We start from the raw sequence: 26,196 nt of genomic DNA on the forward strand, positions 1-26,196 counted from the left end.
TTATGTGTCTACCAAAAGGATAGCAAATAGCCTTTACAGATGGAATTTACCCACATTGTCAGACGGTTCCCCATTGTTACAATAAACTCAACAGGTCCCAACCAAGTATCTTCTCCAGAATCTCTATTCCATTAACAGTCACCTAAATTCAAAATTCTCGTTTCACACCATTGGTGTGCAGGTAAATTGGCTTTCTGGAAAAATAAGATGCCCCAACTTGCAGAGTTTGCTGCTACTGGAGCCATAAATCTATCTACCATGGTTGATTTCAAGCTACAAATGTGCTGTCACTGAAGCCAGAGTTGAGAAAGGAAGAGAAGAAGGTACAAGCAGCTTGAGCCCACCACTGGTTCTGTCTTTTCTCCTCTCTTCCCTTGCATCTCGTATGCCTATTCAACACACACACACACACACACACACACACACACACACACACACACACACTTTCTTGCATTGCAATCTCTCATAGCCTTCTGTTCCATGACCCAGGTGCTACCCTCACTGTCTTACACCAGGGCATTTGAAACTTCCTTCTAACTGACTTACCTAACTAAGACCCCCCCTTCTAGTTCATCCCCCACATAACCACGGGTCCTTCCTCAGATACTACCAGCATACAACTTAGAAGGCTCAGTGACTACTGAGTGACAGCAGCTCTTCCTCTATTCAGAACCACTCAGCGATTCTTAACACCCATGTGACAAAGTTGGTTCTTCAATTCAAAGTCTTTTGTTTTCTAGTTCCAACCTCCCTAACTTCTATTCCTCAGAATTACACTTTCGCATCCCCACAGACCTGATCTACTCAGTGTATGAAAACATTGTGAGAAAAATATTAAAGTATTTATAAACATAAATCTTATAAATTAAATAGCAACAGGAGAAATATTCTAATGCAGTAATTAGTTCCAATATCAGTTATATGACACTGCATTTTTTATTATTGTCCAATGTACTTAGCTACAAGTCAGCTCGTGGATTTCTCTTCTCTTTGTGTAGATGGTAAGATCTCTAAAACTGGAAACCATAACTTATATTACTTTCTATTTCTAAAACCGCCTAGCCTGTTTCCTGACTAAAAGAGTCACTCAAACATTCAACTAAGTCCAATATTAAATTGAAATAGTCATTATAAATCTAGGGTTGTTGTCTACTTCCTCAGACCTTGAGCTTCCTTTTGTTCTGTCAATAAAGTGAGAGGAAAAATATTAGCTGACTTCAACTAGAAGAATAAATCCACCCTTTAGTGTACCATAATTTCTCAAGATTACAAATGAGATCAATAATCAACAAAACCCAAGACAATGTTATTGAAAAATATACACAAACTCATACACAGAATAGTACAATTTTAGTGCTGGGCATATAGGTGTTCACTCTAAATTCTTTGAATTTTGTTTGAAATTTTTCATACTAATATTTTGGGGAAAAACAGATGAGATAGGATCTGTAAGCCACTTAAACTCTTCTGAGCTTCTTTGTAGGATCAGGCCATTGAGTTAAATGGTCTCCGGGCTTCCTTACAAGGATAATGTGTTAGGATCTCATAATGTCGTCATTATTTGGAACGGGGTAACACATGGAACAGAATTTATGAAAAATACAAAGCTGGACTTGCCAGGGGAGAATCACCAACTCTACAAGGAAAGCATATCCTCACTATAACCACTCTCAGCGTGTAAGTTCCATAGTCAGTCTGTGTCTAGCTCACAAACTCCTGTTCCGCAGTTCCCAGGATTGTGCTTGGGCCGAGCAAGTGCTCAAAGATATGTTAACTGAATGAATGAATGAATGAATGAATGGCTGAATTTTACTGCAAGTCTGGATGGCAGCTTCATTTTACCTGCCTTGACTGAAAAAAAATGAAGATATTTAAGACATTCTCAGGCGTTCTAGATGATTAGAAAGAGTTGATTCTGTAAAAAGTATCCAAGAGTTGATTCCGTTAAAAAGTATCCAATCTCCTTTATAAAAACTGTTTGCAAAAGTAAGATTTACAAGGCATTCTTCCCTCGCAATTCTTTTGAGATATAGATGTACTGGTGTCTTAGGCTCCATAAGTGGCCAAATCCCTAAAGATGCAGTAATGACCCCTTATAGGTCTAACTGGAGAAAAGAGCTACTTATGTTATCATGAAATCAACCTTTAGTGGAACCAGCTTTTCAAGCATCAGATGCAAAACAAAACCCAAAAATCAGCAAACAAAAATAAGTAAATATTCTACAATATTAATATATTCAGAAACTACTGGTAAATACAAACAGTTTAACACTGAAGTGCTTTTACCATGTTCCAAGCATTGTTCTTAGTGTATTAACCCATTTAACTCTGTCACAGCCTTATCAGATTAATTCATTTAATTCTTATTATTTAAAGACTCCTATAAAATAATCTAATTCATTCTTTCTAACAACGCTAGGAGATGTTATTTCCACTTTATACATAAGAAAAGTGATTCACAAAGAGGTTAAATAACTCACCCACGATCACACAGTGAGAAAATGGGAACTCTGGAACCAGAACCCAATCAGTTGGGCTCCAGAGCCCGTGATCTCCCCAACAAAGTGTGCTTCTAGCCAAGTGAATGAGAACACTATTCAACAATTCTGCAAGCCAATATCTTCAACTCTGTTTCCTAGCTAAACAATAATGAAAAAGCAATCATGAGTCCCTCCAATCTAACCCTAGCAACTCAGAACTTGGTGTTAATCTGAGTCATTTCTTAAAAACAGTTGGTCTCAAATATTTTTATTTCTGAACCAATACACTATTTGACATCTCCATTGCTAGCTATCATTTATTAAATTGGCTTCCTTGAAACTTAGAAAAAGAAATTAGAGGGTGAACCCAAGTGATAAGGAAAAACACACAGCATCAGCCCCTTCTGGTACATAAGAATGGATGTGTTTAATCCGACCTGAAATTCCTCAAACTCGGCCTCACGATGCTGGTTATTAAGTATCTACAGGACACAGCTAGGCAGTCTCAGTGAAAGATCCATTTAGTAGAATATCTGTACAGCAAAGAGTTATTTTTTATTCCAACATCTCTGACATCTTTCCTTTGATTTTTGCAAAGTAAGACAAAAACAAAATAAAAATTCCTTAGCAAAGGACGGTCCATAACTCCACCAAAGTACGCTTTGAGGGAAAACACATATTCCCTGTGGATGTAGGCAGGAAAAATGGCACATTTTCCTATAATTTTAGGAACCCTTGAAATGTAAAGAAAAGAAACTGCAGAAGCTACATTCATAGATTCACAGAATTTTAATGCTGAGGGAAGAGGAATGATCTCATCATGGCCCAAGTCCGACATATTAAAGATACCTGTTAACACAAATCAAAACATCCTAGCTCGGATGTTAGACCATGGAGAAATAATCTAAGAATAATCTTCTAGTACTCCCCTGCACATCAGCCTAACTGGAATGCAAACATAACTTCATTCTTTCTTTCCTTCTTTTTTTTTTTTTTTGCAGTGAACGTTTTCATTTACTTTGAATCATAGGTCATTATAAATATTAACAAATAAGACTTAAAAAGGACACCCTATAAGAGCCCTCTATGAAACAGAGCTGGAATCTAGGAACAAAACCTTATGAGTATGAGTATGATGACATTTCTGCCCTTGAGGAATGGATTGTTTCAGTGGAGGGCTGGATGTGGTCTCAGCCTGAGGAGGTGAGGGGGGCCTCACACATGAAGTGCACGGTTTTAAAGAGAGACCAGCCAGAATCTCACCAGGTGGAAAAAGGAGGAGAAAACAGCTCAGACAAATGGAAGGATGTCCCGAAGTCTAAACAAGTGTGAAACGGTATGGCATGTGTTGGGGAGCTCTACATAATTTTAGGTGACTCAACTCCAAAGGAAGAGATGGTAGGAGGTCAGCTGGAAGGTAAAGGAAGGGGCCATCATGAAGGGCCATGTATACCTGGCTGAATATTTGGGACCCATCCCCTGGTTACAGGGATCCAGTGAGGAGACTGAAGCCAGGGAATGACACATCAAAGAGGTACAGGAAGGATCACTCAGCAGCTGGGGAATGGACAAGACCAGGGCAAGAGCAAGGGGGCCACTTAGGGCTTCCTGTGATAAACTCTGAGAAACAAAGAGAGGTCAGAATAAAACTGTGACAGTGGCCATGAAGTAAGAGAAAGAGCTGAAAAATACTAAAATGTATAAAAGATGGGGTGCCTTGTGTTTGCCTTATGTCTTACTACAATCCCCATTAATGCCATCTTCCTGTCTTTGTGGGTGGAAATCACACTCACATTTCAAGATCTAAGTGAAATGCTGCCTTGTTCAGGTGCTATTCTCCCCACCCCATCAACTCAGGTGGTATCTCCCTCTGCATCTCTCTGTCTCTCCCTCTTTGTCTCTCTGTCTCTCAATGGGGCTATGGCAACTTCATGTCTTTCCCTTAAGGTATTTCTCACTTTCTGCCTTTTATTATCCCTACTTATAGAAAAAACATTATTCTCTCTATATTTGCCATGGATGTGGAAAAATATCTTGGTCATCTTTTGTACCCCTAGGAACCCCTCTCCCCCATGTATCTGGTCCATATTGTGGCTACCCGGTACATCGTTTTAAATGAATGAATTGGGAAACTGACATCCTGAGGGCCTAGATAAATTGCTGAAGGGATGTGGCTGCACAGCTAGGTAAGGTCACGGCAGGGCCACATCTAGAACGCAGGCATCCTGACTTCTAATGCGGTGCTCTTTAAATGCTGGAGTGGACCCATCTACCCGTGCTGCTTTCATGCTAACGCATGGCCGCTTCTAACATGTGCTTCATCACCAACTGCTGCACTGCAGGCGAGGCCCTGCCTGTCAGCCTAGACTTAAACCTCAGGTAGGAAATAGGATGGCAGCAGCGGAACCAACACATGCTGCACCCTGGTCGGAGCGCAGGAAAACGCACGTTCCTGGCACTGCCCTAGGAAACACATTGCTATCTTCAGTGGGGCAGTCTGTCTTTCTTGGGTCTCTTTCCTTCCTGCCTTCCTAGACAGACATCCATGGGAAATCAGTCAAGGCCTTAACACCAGGACGCCGAGCCTGCCTTACTGGTCATGCCAGACTGGCAGCCAGCAGGCCTCTGGCTGCTCACGTCCCAGAGCGCTCGGAAGTCTGGGCTGGACAGTTTGGAGAACAGACGGCTTTTGAGAGGATCCCCAAAGCCTACGACTGGGGCAACCTCACCCAGTGCCTGTACACTACATGGTTTCTGTCTCTGATTAAATGCCAGTGGCACGGGGCCCTCATGCCACCAGCAAGGGGCCCTTTCCCGTGGATTTACAATAATTGAAGATAATACTATTAACAAGGGCTTTGTTTCTGGGACAAAGTTTATTGGCATTTCGGTGTGCCCCATATTTAGAGTCTATTCGAGAGCTACAACCGGCCAGGTGGATGAGCAGGGTGGGGTTCTACTTACCTAATGTGTTCTGCACCCCTCATGCACCCCATTTTCTTCCCCTAGGACCTCCCAGCCAGCTCTCCTTTCCCATTCCATTCCTCGTGGCTCAGGATCAACCCAGCTTGGGGTAAGGGAAATTAGTTCTAGGAGGTGTCGGCAACAAGAGTGCAAGGAACGAAAAGGGCGGCTCAGGCACACATACATTAGATCATATTAAAGCAGCTTTTGTTTTTTCTCATTTCACTTCAGGAGGCCTCAAAACTTTTGATGTCCTAAAATCTCTCATGGCTTTCTGAGAAACAGGTTGTGTATGCATGGTCTCTGACACTTCTTTAACCAGCCCCCTCCTCCCCCCATGGCTCTCGGAGCCCTGTTGAAATATTCTGGAACTCTTGCTCCCAGGAGCACATTTTGGGAAGTTGACCGAAGCCTGGTAGCAGAGATGAGGTTTTCAAATCACTTTTCTGGTGAGAAATAGCCTTGGGCCAAATGCATAGAGAAGTTTGCAGTAAAAGAATGGTAGAGACAGGAGTGAGTGAGTGAGTGAGTGTGTGTGTGCGTGTGTGCGTGTGTGTTTGCATATGATCACATGTGTGAGTGTAGAGTATGTTTCCATGTGCATGACCATTCTCAGTAATATCATTGTGGATTTAAAAAAAAAAGACGTGTGAAGATAAAGCAATAAAATCTTTTTCTGTGACCCATTATCAGCTGGATTTAAAAAGAGGAGATATAATAGTATTTTGAACAAGGCCATTGTTTTTGGAATGAGTATACTGCTTTGTAAAGTGACTGCTAAGGAGAGCATTCACTCGGGTGTGCAAATAGGGACATGCTGGCTAAAATCTGGAGGCATTTTTTATGTTCCTATCTTGGGAAAGGACTCTGAGGTGAAATTTTATTGAAATGAGTTTTGAGAATAAAAAGTAATGTGGCAAGAGGGAAAGAGGTGTCTTTCCAAATGAGAACCGATGTTTCTGTTATGTTTTGCTCACTGTGGTAGGCAGAAAAAGCAGCCCCCACCCCAGAGAGTCCATGCCCTCATCCCCAGAACCTGTGAGTATATTACCTTATGTGGCAAAAGGGACTTTGCAAGTGTGACTTAGTCAAGCATCTCGAGGTTATCTAGGGACGCTATTGAGGATTACCCAGTGGCCCAGATACAATCATATAGGTCCTTAAAGCAAAGAACCTTTCTGGACTGGCTCAGAGGGAAATGTGATTATTGAAACACTGCTGGCTTTGAAGATGGAAGTGGGCCATGAGCCAAGGAATGTGGGAAGTCTTTGGATGCTAGAGAAGACAAGGAAATAGATTCTCTCCTAGAAGCTCCAGAAAGGAAATGCCAACACCTTGATTTTAACCCAGTGAGACTGTGTCAGACTTCTGATCTACAGAACTGTAAGTTAATACATTTGTGTAGTTTTGAGCCACTGAGACTGTAGGAATGTGTTATGGCAGCCATAGAAATTTCTCTCATTAACCTCTCCTACCCTCACGCTTCAGATTGCACTCTTCCACAAATTCTTCACCTGTTTGCAGTCATACATACACTTACACATCTCCCGTTACTTTAGTGTGTGGATACAGGCTCAGTATATCACAGATAATGTCAGAATGCTGACTAATACCTACACCTAGAAGAAACAACTTGAAAGTCACAGAAGACAACAGATGTCTTTGGAGGCCATTTAATGCAACCACCTTAACTTACACATGAGGAAACCAACCCAGATGTGCTCATTTCTTTCTCCCCCATCCTATCTCTACCCCTCCTATTGATCACACTTGAACACCCAAAGAGATGAGAAGCACAAAAATGGGAGATAATTAGTTTCATTCACTGGCTTTCACTTAAATTTATTTGCTTATGTGTGAGTGTGTGTTTGATGGGAAATCCTGTCTTTCTTGTAGAACTTAGAAAGAAAAAATCTATTCCCATCCTTACTCATCCTTGAATTTCTCAACTTTGTATTTTTTTTTTTTTTGCCCAGGAGACAGGCCTAATTAACACATAGCTTTTATGCCCAATCTCTGTAAAGATGACATTGAATTTACTTAGACGAATACAGAATAGCAAACAATGGAAATATAATATGTAAACAGAATCATAGCTGATTGTTCCCTATTGGGGTCATTTGTCTCTAGCCATGATACATGTACAGCCTGATCTCAATCTTTCCCCCAGGAGTTTCTCTGGTTTCCTTTATGGATGCCACAGAGTCCAGTAAGGAATAAACATTTTTGTTCAACAGAGATGCTGGTAAATTTAAACACCCAATTAAGCGAAAGATGACAGGCTACTGATGTAATACTCACAGGTGGCCCCAGGGCACCTTGAGGTCCCATGCTTCCTGTGATCCCTGGGACTCCAGGGGCTCCAGGAATGCCCTAAATAGAGAGACAGGAAAATGGAGCAAACGTGAGTACTCATACATTCTCATCAAAGACAGCCAGCTCTCAAGAAGAAGTAACAAACACACGCAGTGATCACTTCCCTCCCTCTCAACACCAAGACTTCAGGATCCATTGCTCATTCCTTTTCCCAACTACCAAAAAAGCAGGGGAGACATTTTTTAGTAGTCATGTTATCAGTCAGGTGCAGTTCTTTTAAATTCAAGCCTTACCTATGTTCAATAAAAACTAGATCAATGCAGAGGATCATATGGACAGAGTGGCTCTGATAGAATGATCAAGCCACATAGATATAGTAGGGAGAACACTGCACCAAAGAGTGAGTTGTTACCCTAGAGCAAAAATGGCTGCCCAGGTGAAAAGTTGAGCAAAAGAAAATTTCTCAAAAGAAATGAAATGCTTTAAATCCTAGTAGTTTGTGGAAATACTTACAATTGGCCCTGGTGGTCCTGGAGGGCCAGAGGATCCATCCTTTCCAGGAAAGCCCTGGAGAAAAGAAACACAATGTGTCAACTATGCATTTGCTTTATATGGTTTTCAGAACAGATGTGCCTAATCCCATTTAATATTTGGGGGGCAAGTCCTGTGGCTTGCTCTGGACTTCTAAGGATCCACTGCTTTTAAAACCTTCATGAGAACTGTTCTTGGCAAGACTTTTGTGTCTGTTGGCTCTATGAAATTGTCCAGCACAAGAATTTTAGGTCTAAGACATGCCACTTACAAACTAAACAGGAACTTGTTTCCAGAAAGTGCTTTTTTTTTTTTTTCTCCATTAAACCAAGCATAGCAAATGAAAAAGGAGATGAAGTCTTGGTAATTAATCAGACAAAAAGACAAAAAGATGAGTTAGTCTTTCATGACCTGGAGTCAGCAAGAGTTTGGGGCAAGTACTACCTATCAAAGAAACCTACATTACAAATTACTACAAGATCTGAAACTGCAACTCTTCAGGAGCAGCCTGCAGGAGACTACGGGTTGCGGGGGGGGTTCCTTTTGCAATGATACAGCTTTGACTGCTGGGCAAGCTTGTTCAAAGTGTGTCATCGCCGGCTTACAAATGAGTAGATGTTGGCTTCCCATTCCATGTTGGAAGAGTTTAAGGCAGAAAGCAAATTATGTTCTTTTTAAAAATATCTTCCTAAATTATTCAATGTGGGTATGTATGTGTTAGTTTTATGTGAAAAAATATAACAGCTGGAATGAGCTACTCTTAAATGGTTGTAGTTCTTAATTGTGGATGCCGGTCTCTTAACTAACAATGTAGTTAAAAACATGAATGAGGTTCTTCAATTTGAATTTTATAGGAAGTTAATAAAATATGGATCAAAACATCATCTTCTACTCCATGGAGAAGTGAACTTTTTGTCTTGAGATTTGTCTTTTTTTGGAATAACCCACTTCCATCTCAAACCAAATCAAACCAAGTCAAACCAACCCCTCTTTGCTCACTCGCTGCCTCCCCCAACTCCCTTTCTGAAACTCATGACAGTTTTCCAGTGAGCTGTTTTTCTACTTGTCTTGTCCATGAAAATCATCTTCTTATGGCTCCCCCTCCACATTCACATTATGTCCCCCTACCTCAAGGTGTTAAATAAAAGAGTAAAAATGAGGCTGGAAGAAGGGAAATGGTGTGTGAACAGGGAGAAAGGAACATAAGGGGGCATGAAGAGAGGGGCGGGATAAGTGTGTAGGAACAGCACTGGGCAGCAAGGCCCTCTCCTGCATGCTCTCCAACTCCAATACTGACAAGTCTGAAAACCAGATAAGGCTGACGATTCTAGAGCTCACCAATATTTGTGATTTTCCTTTTCTGCCCTGGGCACAGTGTGAGGCAAAATTCCCATCCTCCTGTTCCAGCAATCACGTTGGAGCCACAGGGCTGAATTCTGGCCAATGGAAAGGGGCCAGTTCCAGTTCTGGCTTATGAAAATTTCCTGTGGGTAATCCTCCACTTTTTTTTCACCTTTTGTAGCAACTTCAGAGCCCATGTGTTGAAGATTAAAGTCTCCCAAGATGGAGAGACCCCAAGTTCCTCAGTGACCATAGACAGCAGAGACTAGATCTCCTTACTCTTCTATCTCGTTGACAGCATAGGGTTGTGAACCAACAACAGATTTTATTTTATTTTACTGCATTAAACCACTGAGATTTTAGGATTGTTTCTTATAGCATTTATCCTATACTAATACACAAGCTAGTTGTTTGGGTTTTTTTTTACTAACACTTCTGTTTTATCATTTCAGATATTCAGTCAAAAATACACTAAGTCAGGGGGCGCCTAGCTGGCTCAGTCAGGAGAGCATGTGACTCTTGATCCTGGGGTCATGAGTTCAAGCCCCACGTTGGACATAGAGCTTACTTAAAAAAAAAAAAAAGTCAGAAGACTGCAGCTTAGACCCTGATATAGATTAAATTACATACACACACACACACACACACACACACACACACCTTTTCTTGGATTTGCTAACTAAACAGCAAAAATTAATGCTGACATAGTCTGAAAGAAATCATTTTGCATGTTGTTTAAATATAACATGTCCGGGAAGAGGCCATAAAAAATCAGAACACGTGAGAGATGAATAGGACCTGAGAACTCCTCCGGTTCAATCCCTTCATGTTATAAGTGAGGTAAGTTGGGGCCAAAAGAGGTTAGGAGACCTTACCATTAAAAAAAAAAAAAAAAAAAAGGAATTAAAAACATTTTTTCAAAAGGAATTTAAAAATCTATTATTTCCTCAATAAAGTTCACATAAGAAAAAAATGGACTCTGGGTACATAGTCAATAATTTAAGAAGATGTTTGAAAAAGGACATTTTTTTGGCTTCCAGCCCTAAAATTCTTCTAGCAGTGGATGGGGAGGACACACGCACCCATGTGGGCCCCTACATGACACACGGCCAACGTGATGCCAAGCAATCAGCCCTGCAGCACAAGGCCTACCCCAAAACTCAGGGGCAATTTGATTTACAGAGGGAGGCGAGCCATGGCATATTTTCTTAAAAGAACACTGCATTATTCCAAGGAAGGTCTGCAGGAAAGAACGCATGTCCACCCCCCTCCCAATCACATGGAAGGAGATGACAAAGCCGTGATCTGTTGGGGCTCTCTTCCACGGGGCACTAAAGGATGTTGTTGTGAACCGTTCTGCGTTCACCTGATTTCTAGACCCCACGTGTGACTCATCTGGAAGGGAAGACAGAGAAATGCTCTTACATAACAGGAGCTAAACTTGGTGGAGATGCCAGGGCTTTAGTGTGACCAAAAGAGGATACTAGACAAGATGTTTGTTCACTTCGTGTTCTTCTACCTACCAGAAGCTGAGTGGGCAGGATTATGTTTTATTCTTTGTTCCATTCCTAATATTTTCCTAGCACATAGCTGGCACAAAATAGGTACTAACAAAATGTTTAATTTGAACAAAATTGAGGCTCCTGGAAGAAATGCTCTGATTATCATGTTGACTGAATAAGTATTAGTCTCGGGTATAATCATTCTGGAAATATATAGGGCAGGGAGGAAATGCCACGTCATCTGTCCTTGCTCCTGAGCGCTCCATGAGCACAGAGGAAAGGCATCAGGAGTCATGTACCCTAGAAGCTGAAATTTCATTTCAGTGAATATCTTAAGGGTAGTTTCCTAGAAGCAGACCTGGATGTTATGCCTTTGATTTACAGATGGACTGTTTTTGGGAGAAACCAGCCAGGTAGTGAAGGAAGCAAGAGAGGGCAGGGAAAGAGGCATGAGAACTGGCTTTCGCTGAAGTCTGGCCATCAGCTTATCCCACGGAGAGAGCTGGAGTGTGAGTTACACCCCAGAGTTGACCTGTGGTAAGGTTTCATTCACCCATATCAGTTAGTCATGGACTGGGGCCAACGTGGCATTTCCAAGGGCAATTCTCTGTGGAAGGGCCAATTCTGAATCGTTAGCAGTCAGCATCCACAGGTTGCTGGAAGGGAGGTGGGTGGAGGAATGGGGCATCTGGGTGATGGGCACTAAGGAGTGCACGTGTTGTGATGAGCACTGGGTGTTATACGCAACTGAAAAATTATTGAACTACATCTGAAACTAATGATGTACTACTATGTGTTGGTTAATTGAATTTAAATGAAAGAAGAAGAAAGGCATGCTTAAGGTTACTGTGAGTTACCCACTTCCCTGATTGCAAATTAAAATGTACTTGTTCCACATTGTTATAACTAAAAGGATGTTACTCTTAATACAAGTTTGGAAACATCATCAAACCATTTTCCCAAAGTTTCTTCCTAACCCTAGAAAATAAAAACTTCACATTTTTCATCATGTAAAGAGTTTTACATTTTAACTTTTTAATCACACGAGTAAATTTACCGCTGAAAGATTTTTAGTTGTAAGACACACATTGGTCACATTAGAAAAGTATTCGCAAAGCCACTCTGTACTGTGCGTTCTGGTAGGATTTGGATAGCTGATGATGAACAAGACAGTCTTTCCAAGGAGTTTACAGTTTACAATTTACAGTTTTGAGCAAAGCCAATAATCGAAAGAAAATGACAGAGTGCTATGATGATGGACGAGAGAGTTCCAAGAGAACATGTAGAAAGAATAGCTCATCTTCTCATGGGAAGGGAGAGAGGGCTTCCCGGAGAGATGTTTAAATCAGGGGACCCAGGATGACTGGGCCATCACATGAGTCTCCCTGCTCATGGGCCACTGTGGCCTCATGTTATAGCCCATCCTTTCAAGCTGGGCAACGCTTAACCAGGGCTCAGGTCCCCCTTCTCACCTCTTCACCTCAGGGTGAGGAGCGAGGGCAGCAGGTTTTTATACAAAAGCAATAAACTTGGTGAAAAGAAAAACTTTGTAAAATGTCTGCATGTTATAAGGCAAAATAAATGGCAAATTCTAGCATTGTGATTCAGCTTAATTTTAATCAAAGCTCACTGAATGAATGGTCTCCAACCCTTATCAAATAAAAATGTGTTTCATTTCGCAGGACATTTCTATATCTATAAATTTTCCATTTCATATTAACTAACCAATCTGAGAAGATGTGTTTGTGGCTTAAGCACCCTCATAAAAAGTGGAAACCCCAAGTAAGCAACAAAGAACGAAGAGCAGGGAATAGAAGATTAAGTGATAAGCATAATGTAGACATTCACTTAAGCCGACCAATATATTTTTCAAGTGCTTGAAGTCAGCCACCCACAAACAAGCATGTTTTATAACATGAATAGCTCCAGGCATTTTTCTTTTTCTGAGATTCCCACCTCAAAATATTAATATGCACCCACAACCCACACTGAAAATAAGTTTTGCTCTAAAACCTGGAAAGGATTTTTACAATTTGTTTTTGAAAAGAGATGGCTATGAGCAAGTTACTAAGTTATGGTTGGCTATGATTTATCAGCAAAGGGAAATCAGCCCTAACATTTGCTCTTAAAATCACTGATATTTGAATGAATACTAAATTTACCTGTGGCTGAAACTGGCAAAATGTACTGTTTTACAGACATTTAATTAACGATTCTTTAATGTCCATTTTGCAGTTTCCCTTGCCTTGCTCTGGAGCATATATATATGTATGTACTGAGGTGGCGGGCATTTCCTGTAGGGTCTTAAAAAGTTTGTAGTTTCTAAATTCTCTGTCTATGGCGTTTAAAGGCTGAAACCGATGTGCCCACAAAGGAATGTTGTAATTAAAATTAAAGTCAGAAGTTAGAATATTTATGTTTATGTGGCTATCACATAGCGCTCAGAACTCATGACTCAATCCTGATACACACCACCCATGCCTTTTTTGAAGCCTGGAATGGTGAGTCACAGATATTAACCCTAAGATTCGGGAAGATGCCAATGGTTAGGGTCCTCTGACTTACACCACACTCTCAGGTATAGTGCGATCTGTCAATAGCTGGCATCCACTGAGTGTGTTTAGAGGAAGCAACCCCAAGCAGTGAGCATTAGAGAAACACTCGAAGAAACTCCTGCTGTATGATTTCCACCCTGTGGCATGGGTCTGGACTGCTGTGAGCACCAGCAGACATATCAGCATGGCAGTCAGTCGTAAGAAGTAAGGCTGCTACTTGCAGCAAAGGATTAAGACCAACCACCAGATTAAGAGCCAGGCACCAAAAAGCCACAGACTCTGTAAATACTGGCCCAGCCTAGATATCCAAGATCAGTCCTTACGTGTGGTACCATGTTGAGCCACCCTGGGGAATTTTCAGACACACACACAGTACCTATGTGTGCGTATAAATGTATATATAAACATGTGCACATATTTACATACATATGCACAATATACTTCTTAATATGTTCACATATACATATATTACATATATAATTTAAATGTATATATAGAGAGAAACGCAAACATATTTTTAGTAACTTGAAGTGACGACTTGAATTGAAACAGCAGGAAAATTCTGTGCAAACAATTACTTAGAGAAACAACAGGCCTAACCCACTGTACCATCCAGTGATTCTAACACCTAGCTGATTATCAGAACCATTTAGCTTTTTAAAACGATAAATTCCAAAGTTACACCCAAGACCTTGCATATTTGAATCTCTGAGGTCGAAGCCCAGGAATCGGTGTGTTTAAAAATACAGCAAAACTTGAAACGACTTGATCTCTTACTTTGAGGAAGTGCTGGTTTGCAAATATAAAGCCTCTGGCCTGACCCTGAAGGATGGCACTGGAACCCGAGTGTAAGGCAGGTATCACCCGCACCCTATGCTCCAACAGGAGTATCTGCAAACCGGTTATAACATATGACAAATTCCTCCAGGAACTGTTCTCAAATGTGCCCAGCTGTGCCACCATGCAAATAAACGTGAAAAGTAATCGAAATATATTCCTAGGTGTGAATTATCAACTTTGACTTCACCAAGAAAGTAGCCCAAATTGGGTCTTCCAGCCCCGAAATTCTAGGCGAGGTATCTTCTGTCCTGTTTATTAAATATCTCGAATGGAAGACTTTTCTACATGAGCAAAATCTGCCAGTGACCTTTATGAGACAGAATTTTGTGGAAAGAAAGAGCTCAGTGTTGGAGCCAGAGAGGATTATAATCCTGGTTCCAACAGTTCCTAGCTGAATGGCATTGTTCAAGTGCTTCCATTTTTTTTTAAGCTTCAGATTCTTCATCTGTAAAATGGATTAACAGTGCCTGGCATTTGTGGTTATTCTGAGGTTTATAGAACATAACATTGTAAAGGACCTGCACTTAGTCAATAATTAGTAATAGTGATACCTGCTATTTTCATTCAAATAAGCTGTGAAGGTCCAACTGCATATACTATCATCACTGTGGTTGATTTAAAAAAACCCATCTAGACTCACAAGAAAGAAAATCAAATCATCCTCTCCACTAGCTTTGTGCTGGCTTTTTACATTTCCTCTTCTGAATGAGGAAGATCCTCAAGGGGGATATTATCTTGAATCTTCGTATTTAACAAAATATTCCCTAGATGAATCTCTCATCACCGCTTAACATTTACGACAGGAATTAAATCCAGATAACTGACTCAAGTTCCATTTCTCAAGGATATTTTAAGTCCGACTCACTTTGATGAAATGGGACATTCATCACAAAAACGGCCTTTGTATACATCGAACCCACATCAAAAGGAAGCATGTTGCAAGTGTCCTTTCAGCATGGAATCCAGGAAAGTTAAACAACAGCAACAAACCACTTGTTTTTTCTTCGGACTCTTTTTTTTTTTTAATAGTTCTTTAAAATCTTCTAAGCCATCTTAAAACACCAAGCACAGGCATTATAAAATATTATACTGTCCTGACTTAGTAGGTTTACATTGAAAACAGTGTACTAAGATTAGCTAAAATTAATTTTTTATATAGAAATTCTTTATATGAATTAATTCCCACAGCAACTCTACAGAGTCAAATATTTTTTCTACTTCACAGATGAGTAAAGCGAGGCTTGGAAATAGTAAGTAACTGGTCCAATGTCATTTCGGTAAGGATTCAAACTCAGGCCTGGCTAACAGCCCAAATCTATCATATTCACCACTGGCCCACCCTGCTTCTAATAACCTCCCAAGTTCAGCAGAATTCATATGCAGATTTTTTTTTTACTATTTCATCTTTTACAGCTGAGAATGGGAGGCTGTGGTTATGGCATGAAAATGTAGAGAACAGTAACCCGGGGCAAAGGAAGCATTCCAAATTCAGTTTACTTGGAATTTAAAAACGAATACCCTCCGTACAATGGAGGAATTACTATCTTCCAGGTGCCATAAAAGATCTATCTCCTTGTCATTTTTATTTCTTGTCTCTCTGCCTTTTTTATCTAACCATATTAAGAATTGGAAAATAAAAATAGTTTTTACAGTTTCTATTTGGAGCGTTTGACAGAAAGCTCGAGGTCTTGGACGTAAGTGAACCTCAGAACTGGAAAAGAGGTTGTGTTTTCTGTTTTCCTCCCTTTTCAGTTCTTTCTTCTTCTATTCATCATCCATGTCTTGCCTGTTCCCCCTAGTTTCACTAAGGACCACCTAATGTCTAGGGTCGGGGCTGACAGACCCACCCTTCATCAGAGGAGCTCAGAGATCACAGGAAGACCCTGGGGTCACAGACACCAAGGAAAGAAGAGGGAAGAACAAGAGGAAAGTGGCAAGACATACAGTGAAAAAGAAAGAGGAACCCCAAATGCTGTTGGCCAGAATGGCTGGGAAGGAAGGTGACTACACTCAACTGTTGAATCTGGACTTACACTGTTGCTTTCTATTTCTATTTATCGTCTTAATTTTTTTTTATTTTTTGAATATACAATTTCTTCTCAGCTTTATTGAGACATAATTGACATATGACCTGTGTAAGTTTAAGGTACCAACATGCTGATTTGATACATTTATGTATCACCAAATGATCGCCACCATAATCTCAGCTACCACCTCCATCCCATCACATGGTGACCATTTCTTGTTTGTGGCATGAACATTTGAGACCTCCTCTCTTAGCCCTTGTTGCCTTTTAGAACGTGGTCCTGCACTGTGCTCCGTCACTTGCCAGCAGGAGGCCAAGACTTCTTCAGTGAAGAAGTCCAACTTTTGCTGGACGTGCTTATGGCCCCAGGCCCAGTGCCTAGTATGAGTTGCCTCGAAGAGTCAAAGATTCCCCATGGGAAAAGCCAGAATAAGCCAGAAAACATTAGAAAACATGTTCCCTGTTTAAAGAGGAGACGTTTAATCTTCTCCTTTTTATTTTTGCTAAGCTCTCCTTCCTTCCAGGCCAAATTAAGGGGTAACATTGACACCAGCTCTAGGAAAGAGGTGCTAACCTTTCCCTAAGCCGACAGTCAAGGTGGTGGTGCTCCCTCTGAGCTGGGAGTTCTTACCTGTCAACAAGAGAAGACAGAGATTAAAAAGAAAGATGGATGAGCAGGAAGGAGTAACCTACCGCTCTTACAGCCTGCCTCATGCTCTCACCTCCTGAGAGAGCCCAAGGACCGAGAGGCATTGGCTGGACACCATCACACGGATTTATTCCAACCGCTGCCTCTGTCTAGAGTGGGCTTTCCTCATTCAGGATCAGGGGCAATGAAGGTGCGGCAACAGGAAGTGATTTCAGGGGGTAATGAGATGAAAAGACAAAATAGCTCTGCCTTCCCAATTCCTTGGACAGTCAAGCCTGACGGGACTGTTTTCTGGAAGTGGCTTTTCAGGTATTTCAGCGGGAAGTCTCATCATCCAGTGTCTGTTCTGTACCTTGGTTGTTACTGTTATTTCTTTAATTTTTTTCTTTGCCTTTTAAGATGGCTATGGCAGAGGGGGAATAATCATGAAGTTTTGTCCCTAGTACTCTCAGCAACACTTCTCTCCCACTGTCGAACCACAGAGACCTGCTGTCCCAGAAAGACCTGGCCCTCCATCAAGGTGTTCCGTGTCCTGGATCTGCTATGATCCCCATAAATATTGGCTCAGGACCTCCTACTTTACAATCCTGCTAAGTAACTATCTCATTGTTTTAGACCTTTTACTTTCCTTAACCCCCTACATATTTGACTAAACAGATCAGAGCCACCTGAACAACTCCGTTTTCATCCACTTTTCCTTCCTTCTCTGCTGTCTCTGAGGAAGACCCATTTGTTTTCCTGGCCCAGGTTAAGAGTCATGTTCCTGATACCACCACACCCTTCCATGTCCTCCAGGTTGATGGTCTAGGAATTGCCTCCTTTAGCTACTGAAAATCTCTCTTCTTCTGGTTCCTTCCTCTCTGGAGACAGCAAGGGACAACTCTCTCCAGGCTGAGCACAGAACCTGGCACACAGTATGTGTTCAATTAAGGTAAGTGCTCAACTAATATCTTATTAAATAAGATCGATGCAGCTGCTCCCTCAAACAGGGCCTCCATGTTACCCAGTTCTAGGGGGCGCCATTATATTTTATTTTGTGTGAATGGCACCCCGTAAAGCTCTACACTGGAATGCTATTGTCCTTTTCTAAAACAACTGTCACAGAATTTGCACAATACTTTTTAAACATGACCCTGCAAAGAATGAGTATCTTCTGAAAGCCAGTTTTTAAAGTAAGTCCATTTCCATCCAAGAATTTTTCAAAATAGGAACTGAACACATTCTGAAAGTATTTTTGCCTCCATACTGAGGGAGAGAGGACAGTAAAATCCACATACAGATATCTCCTCACTTTATTACAGGTCTAAGATTGTTCATTCTCTAGAAGAAAACATGCTTGAAGGAACAGCACAATAATTATTAAAAGTCTGTGTTGGTATATTGGTTTTAAAAGGAAAAAAAGAATTTTTAAAGGAAAGTATTCTAAAACCCAATGATCCAAACACCAATCCAATATGTTTGATTTGGGAGTTCTTTGCCAAGACTTGTCTCCACGCATAGATAAATGAAGTAAATTCACTGAACCAAACCTTTAGAATTGCCATTTTCAGAACTTCAGGAATCACAGAAGAATCTAGGTGTGTAACCAAACAGGATCTTGCCCTAAGCCCTTTGCCAAAGCACATAAATACTTCTAGATACTCCTTCCACATATACAAGAAACCTACATAAATCTAACTTTTAGAGAATGCCTCCTTTAGATGAAGTTACGTGGACATGATTTACAGACTCAGTAGTTCCATTTAATGGGCAAAGATTAAACAGATTTTAAGCAAATGAAAGTTTGGTGAAAAAACAAAAAAAGAACATGGAAAGAATTTAAGGCCCCACACTATGCTTCTATAGAAAAAAACAATTTCCTTATTCTTGAGGCATATAGCCACCCTGAGCTAAAGGCAGGTCTTGTTTGAGTGGAGAAGTCAGTCTTCCAGCCAATCATTTGCTAACCCAGTGGGTAATTTGTTCCAAAAATAAGCATTGCTTGCCAAATGTGCTGTCCTTCATTGGATTGGATCTGAGTGGTTGCCACTCCATATAATTCAGGCTTTGAGGGAAACTGTGGAGCCACCCACATCCTAAATCAGTGACAGTTTAAGGAAAAAAAAAAAAGATTTACTTGAATTTGTGTTTACCTCTCCAGCTTCATTTCTTGACAGTCTTTCCAAATCTGTGTGTACGTGTGTATACACAGATATGCACCCACTCATGCACACACTGCACTCTACTCTCCAGCCACACTGAACTCTGTGCAATATTGGAAATGGCCCACCTTCTCTTCATCTCCACCCCTTTGTAGATTCTCTGCTTGCAATAGCTTTCCTATTCCCATGCACATTTTTTGTCTCTCATTTGAGACTCAGCCTCAATGGTGCCTCACCCAAGAAGCTTTCCCCAACCTGTCAAGTCTGGCTTAGTTTTCTATTCTTTGTAAATACCCTCATAGGGCTCTGCAAATGCCTCCATCCATAGTATGCATTACAGTTTCTTCTTTGGTTATGTATTCTCCCACTAAGCTACAAACTCTTTGAGGATAGAACTTTAAACTGGGTTTAGTGAAAACGTGCTGACTAAACAAACACTGGATGTTAACTCTCTCCTGTCCTGACCATCCTTATAACGTCTTTCACTGCTGTCCACACGAACAGGTTAAAAGACTAGAAAACTGACACATAGCAAATAAATGAAGAACACTGTGCATAGTCATAATACTTAAATTTCAACTCCTATGATCCTTGGTTTCCTCTAGGTTTGTGTCTAGAAAATTGAAAAAAAGCTGGAAAACCTGCTAAACCAATGGGCACGATTCAGTGCAAATTGCATTCCGGTTATGGGAACATTGAGAAAGAGGTGTTGCTAATTTGGGAAGGTTTGATCGACGTTCTCAGGTTTTGATGAAACTAATGGACATAGAAGATGTCAGTGAAGGGAAATAGACACAGGATAGGCAGAATGTAGACAGAGAGGAGGAATGATAAGGAAAAAAACCACCTAGTTTGACTTCCTTGCATAGAAAACTATCAGAAACAAAGAATGACTTGGTAAGGAATCTCCTGTGCTAACAACCTTGGGCAGGTCCTTACCCTCTGGCCTGGAGAGCCATCGCGTCCTGGTGAACCAATGCTTCCCGGGATACCCTAGGTAGAGCAAGGACCAAAAAAAGTCAGAGTCACGGAAATTGGAAATCAACTGCCTTTCCACCCAGCTTCCCTGAAATAGATCAAGACCTCCAAACAAACGTAATAGCATAAAGATGAATTCAGAATCCAGAAATGATTTATATGAAAGAAATGTTCCCCACCCAGGCTCGCCCTCCAGAGCATCAGTATGACTCTCAGAGACTACTAAAGTGAATGGATACAGGCTAACAGTCTTTAATACAGAAGCCACTTACTGGTAGAGTCACAGCAGACTTTAGAAGCTACAGCCTTTCCCACCTTCCTGCCCACCCCCCTAACCTTGGCAAGGCTCTAGAGCTAAGAACATTTGGTGGGGGAGGGGCAGAGGAAGACGGAGACAGAGAGTCTTTTTTTTTTCCCCAAAGATTATTTATTTATTTTATGACAGAGAGAGACACAGTGAGAGAAGGAACACAAGCACAGGGAGTGGGAGAGGGAGAAGCAGGCTTCCTGCCGAGCAGGGGGCCTGATGTGGAACTCGATGTGGAGCTCCGTCCCAGGACCCCAGGACCCCGGGACCATGACCCGAGCCAAAGGCAGCCGCCCAATGACTGAGCCATCCAGACACCAGGAGACAGAGAATCTTAAGCAGGCTCCATATGGAGCCTGATGTGGGCCTCGATCCCACAACCCTGAGATCATGACTTGAGCAGAAATCAAGACTTGGACGTTTCGCTGACTGAGCCACCCAGGGGCCCCAAGCTAAAAGCATTTTTTTTTTTTTTTTGCAGACTAAAAAGTAAAACTCATACCTGTGGGCCAGGAAGGCCAGTCTCTCCTTTTTCTCCTTTAGCACCCGGCATTCCCTGAATAGCCAAAAGCATTCGGGGTTAAGGTCATGTAGGGTCAATTCTTTGTCTTTTCTTTCTCTCCTCTGACTGCGCTAACATTTTCAACATTAACTTGCTTTCGCGCTAACATCCAAAGCCGGCATGTTTCACTTCTCACATATGCTCCCCCCTGTATGTAAGCATTCCTACGGAGCTGAACATTTATACGGCACAACAGTTTAAACACAGAACATACAGTCTGATATGGCTGAGCCCAGACTGTACATCTGTGTGAGAGATGGAACAGTTCGATACTTTGATAGCTTAGATTTTTAGAGTTCATCTCTATCTAGAGTTTTGCTTTTGTTTTGGCTAGAAAGATAAACGAATGAAAAAGCAAACACAGAATCTGGCAGGTAGCAAGACTTTATCAAAGGCTTATTAGTAGTAGTAGCAATTGCATAACTGGAATGCTAATGATTTCTAAACTGTGAAAATAACCCGGAACAGAAAATTTCTCGGTGAGGGCGAAAGAATCATATGCCCAGAAAGACGGCTAAAATGTGCTTAAAAGGCTTGTTTGCTTCAAATATTAATTTTATTTAATAGAAATTGGTTTTACTCTTGAAATCCTGATCCCTAGAGGAAGATTAATGACAATCAGTGAGTGGCATTAAATTTGTTTTCCGTGATACAAACAGCTTTTACAAACAGAGTGGCTGTATAAAAGTACACTGTCTATAATCTAAAACTCCAACTAAGTGCACTGTCCTTTGATGCCCACTGAGATAAAAATCATAAACAAATGGCTTCCATGAATCTATATCCATGATTACCACAAATACATAATGAACAACTTGAATTTGTTACTTTCTAGATTTTATTACATCTGTTAAGGACTTGCTCCAACAAGAAAAAGGACAATACATGTAATAGCCCTGTTTCTCTCCTTAGACAAATTGCTTATGGATATACCTACTCTGTGTGGATGTAACTATTTGCAAAAGACCCTCACCACTTAACAAAAAAATGGCTAATGAATGTACTCATGAACTCTCAGTTACTACTTCCATTTCTCAATTCTTATTTTTAGGGGTTGGAAGGGACTGAGGCTCATTATAAAGAGCACAGAAGACAAAAGTGCACTCTTTATAACTCATGAAAAGGTGATCACAATAAAATCCACCCAAATGTTTACATACTACTCACAGGCATTCCTTGAATGGACAGACCACTTGGTCCTTGGGGTCCAGGGGGACCCTGGGGTCCTGGAGGGCCTGTGTCACCTCGAGGGCCCTCTGGTCCCTGGAACACAAGAGAAGATAATCATTCCAGAGGTAAGTTAGATTCTCGGTACTCAACAGATATTTCTTCTTAGAGCACTTATAATTTATTTCCTTATGGAATGTTCCTAAGACACAAAATGCTGATAGGATAGAGCAAGACAACATGCCTCCCAGACAAGATGTCATCAGTAAACCAAAAGAGTAAACACATGGGGGTTGCTGCAACTTTAATTTTTTTCTTCCATAAATAAGAAGGCTATGCCAACTATATGAGTAACTAGACCCCCCACACTCCATAACAAATCCAAAATACAGAAATACTTCAAGACCACCCTCCTGGTCCGTGGCATGTAGGTTCATACCATCCAGCTGAACTACATTCTCTCCACCTCCACCCCTGTCAGCCACCCATCGTGGGGGCACTCCTGCATTACTGAAGACTTTGCCCCCAGTCCCTGTTTGCTTCCTCATTTTGACCCCACCATTCCTCTGTCTTCCATGTCCGCCTAATGACCTGCCCTCAGTGTAATATTACTTGATTTTCTTTCTTCTCAGGATCAGGCACTCCTGTCACATTAGCAGCTCTTATCTCCATAGTTTGGACCTTGGTCCATCACCTCTGTAATCTTAGTTCTAGAAAAACTACATCCTAAACCTCTTCTTCTTGCCCTTCTCTCATTCTGGGACTCCAGTGAAAACTAGTATAAGTTAAGACTTCCAACACCTGGGTATCATGTTAAATGTAAGACTGACGAATCCATTACTTGGGACAAGCAATACAGAAGAAAAAGTGGGGACGGATTATGAGCGTAGTCGGTTAAGTTTCAGGTTCATAGGGATAACCATGTGGACATGTCCAACAGTCTGGGGATCAAGAGATGTCTGAGCTGAGATGGATTTTGGAGTAGCTGAAGATGTGTTTGTGGGTGAGGTTCTTAAGGAGACTGTTGAGAGAGTAACAGAAGAAACTGATAGAGATGAGATGAAAAGCAGGTAGAGGGGAGAAAAAGAGAAGCCTGAGCAGTGTAGGAAAGGCCAAGGGGCGGGGGAGTTTCTAATAAAAAGGTTTCCAACCATATCAAATGCTGTAGAGATCTCAAGTAAGATAGGAATTAGGCCATAGCCTGTGGATTTGATAACAAGGAGGTAATCGATGACCTTAATAAGAGCAATTTTACAGGATTCTTATAGGAACAGAAGTCATATGCAGGCTAAGTACGATTCTGGTTATATATACATGGAATTATATACTATGAACTTCATTGGTTCATGCTTCTTTCATGTGTCAGAGTGGTTTTGAGGTTCATACATTTTGTTGCATGTTTCCATAGTATGTTCCTTTTGATTGCTGACTGGTACTCCACTGCATGGATATATAGAAAACTGTTTATTCACCTATTAATGAACATTTGAATCATTTCCAGTTTTTTTGCTATTGTAAGTAAAGATACTATGAACATTTATGTACCAAAAAAAAAAAAAAAAAACACTTGGAAGTGAGGATGCAGAAAACAAATGAAAACTATTCTTACAAGAGACATAGTGTATGAGGAGGGGAGATAGAGGTAGATTTAAAAAATATGATGGAAGAAACAAGCCGGTAATTGACAAATATTAGTTAATGCTTATAATCATTTAATCATATGTCAATTAAATATTATTGAGGAACTGATAATGGAGAAGGGCAGAAACTATGTGGTCTCATTTTATTCTATACAGTATGAGACAAAAATGACTCAGAGAGCCCAGCAGCATGGCTGCTTTAAGCTTCTAAATTCTTATTATCTGTTTGCTACAATTAAAATATGGACCCACAAAATGGAAAATAATACAGCATGGGGCTTTCCATATGGAAGGTATACTTTATCTGTTCCTACACTATGGCATTGGTAGACATGTAAGGATCTTTGTCTAACAAGACAGTTTCCTAAAACCGCTTCGTACTTATATCGGTGATTCATTAAAATCATCATGTAAAACCAACCACCTCAGTAGTGGTCCTGTGGAAATGGACATGTGGACATGTCCAACAGTCTGGGGATCGAGAGATGTCTGAGCTGAGATGGATTTTGGAGTAGCTGAAGATGTGTTTGTGGGTGAGGTTCTTAAGGAGACTGTTGAGAGAGTAACAGAAGAAACTGATAACTGATATCAGAAGTAAGGCGTCAATTGTTGGGATCATCAAACATCTTTGAGCTCCTAATAAGTCTTCATGATCAGAATCATCATCCAGTGAGAATGTTGGAGAAACAATGGGACCCGGCTGGGACCCCAGTGGGAGGAGGAGGCCAGAATCTGCAGGAGCTCCTGGGCACTGCCTTGAGGTGGAACTGAGGAAGACCCAGTGTATTGCTGTCTGAGAAGAAGCTTTCAAATCACTGGCCTTCCTTGTAGGACCATAAGAGAGAGAGCCAGGTGAGAAACAACAAGTCTATGCCTAAGATATGTGTCACAATATCAGAAAATTAAAAAAAAAAAGGAGATATGTCATGTTTTGGGTTGGCTAGTGCCTCATTACCTTCAGTCTTCTTTCGTTTACCGTTCCCCCCGCCCCATATTCGCTCCTACCTTGCTGCACTTGCTTCCAGTTTTACAGTAAAAATTTTTGCAGTGTTCTCTTCCCCATGAAAAAATACCATGCAAATTGAGTAAGTGGCCATATTGAAGCAGTAAGTCAAGACTGCAAGGTGGGTGGAGAGGAGATCATGTGGGGCAACAGGTACAAATGAAAAGGGGAGTCTAATTATAGAGAACCTTGAATGCCACACCAAGGAAGGTGAACTGTATTCTCAAGGCAAGAGCGTATGACTATAGATTTAAAAGCATGATATGACCCAGCATAACTTTAAAGAAATAAATCTGGGGGCAGATGTGAAGAATCGATCCGAAAATCAAAATCACTGGAGCCAGCAGACCAGTTAGAAGATTTGCCAAAAGCCAGATAGAAGATGGTGAGGCCTGAATTCAATTAGTGGCTGGGCTTCTGCCCATCCCTTAGGGTGCCTCTGTGCAAAGTAGGAAAACGTGTGCCTGGACATGGCTTGGCAGGGCTTGGTCGTCTCAGCCGGTGCTTTTGTGCAGCGCATTGCCTACACCAGCACACGTGGTGGCCCTGGGCAGTGAGAAAGGAAAACAGAGCTGTGTGTTTGATTATACATAGCGGGGAGGGAGTAGGACTCTAAAACTTGGGAAATTACCTGGGAGGGAATGCTGCCTAGTTGTGATTCAGTTTTCTCCTTACTTTGTTGTAGGTCGAGAAAGAGAAGAATATACACAAAAGAATACTAAGCTTTGAAACTAAGCCACTCACAACACTGACATTCTATTTTTGACCTGGAAACCAACCTTTCTTTCACTAAGTTCTTAAATATTTTTATGAAAAAACAGAAGTCTTTAAGGGAAAAGACTTAGACACAACTTTCCACAAAAACATAAAGGGTTCTAGATTGCAAGGAGTAAACAGTACTGAACTTCAAAATTATATTATTGCTAATTATGAGAGAGACAGAGGTACAGAGAGACAGAGAGAACATTACCTTTGAACCCTGTTCACCTCGTTGGCCCTTCGGTCCTCGGAGCCCTGGACCACCCTGGTGAACAGATGTTAAGTATTAGCACAAAGACAAGTCTTAAACAGCATATTTCATCCATTTTCTTCAAGAATATGGATTATGTAATTCTTATTTTGAATAAAGGCCAACTCATTGTGTAATGGTATATGTTCATTATGATCCTTTACTGGAAATCTGCCACCTAGACT

General features: G+C 41.1%; 1 protein-coding gene across 8 annotated transcripts in view; it reads right to left on the minus strand.

The window, feature by feature from the left end:
• The window catches only part of COL14A1 (collagen type XIV alpha 1 chain), a 196,505-nt gene that overhangs the window by 26,620 nt on the left and 143,689 nt on the right, over positions 1 to 26,196 (minus strand). For all 8 annotated transcript variants that reach the window (XM_088023091.1, XM_088023097.1, XM_088023094.1 and 5 more), the window contains 6 exons: positions 25,973 to 26,026; positions 22,360 to 22,455; positions 21,133 to 21,186; positions 20,285 to 20,338; positions 8,274 to 8,327; positions 7,746 to 7,817 (listed from right to left, as the gene is read on the minus strand). In XM_088023091.1, coding sequence (XP_087879217.1) covers positions 7,746 to 7,817; positions 8,274 to 8,327; positions 20,285 to 20,338; positions 21,133 to 21,186; positions 22,360 to 22,455; positions 25,973 to 26,026 — 384 coding nt within the window. The remainder of the gene's footprint in view (positions 1 to 7,745; positions 7,818 to 8,273; positions 8,328 to 20,284; positions 20,339 to 21,132; positions 21,187 to 22,359; positions 22,456 to 25,972; positions 26,027 to 26,196) is intronic.

This window comes from Eumetopias jubatus, unplaced genomic scaffold (assembly GCF_037043125.1).
Source record: "Eumetopias jubatus isolate StellerSeaLion01/CBP00866 unplaced genomic scaffold, mEumJub1_p1.0 scaffold_4, whole genome shotgun sequence".
NCBI lineage: Eukaryota > Metazoa > Chordata > Mammalia > Carnivora > Otariidae > Eumetopias > Eumetopias jubatus.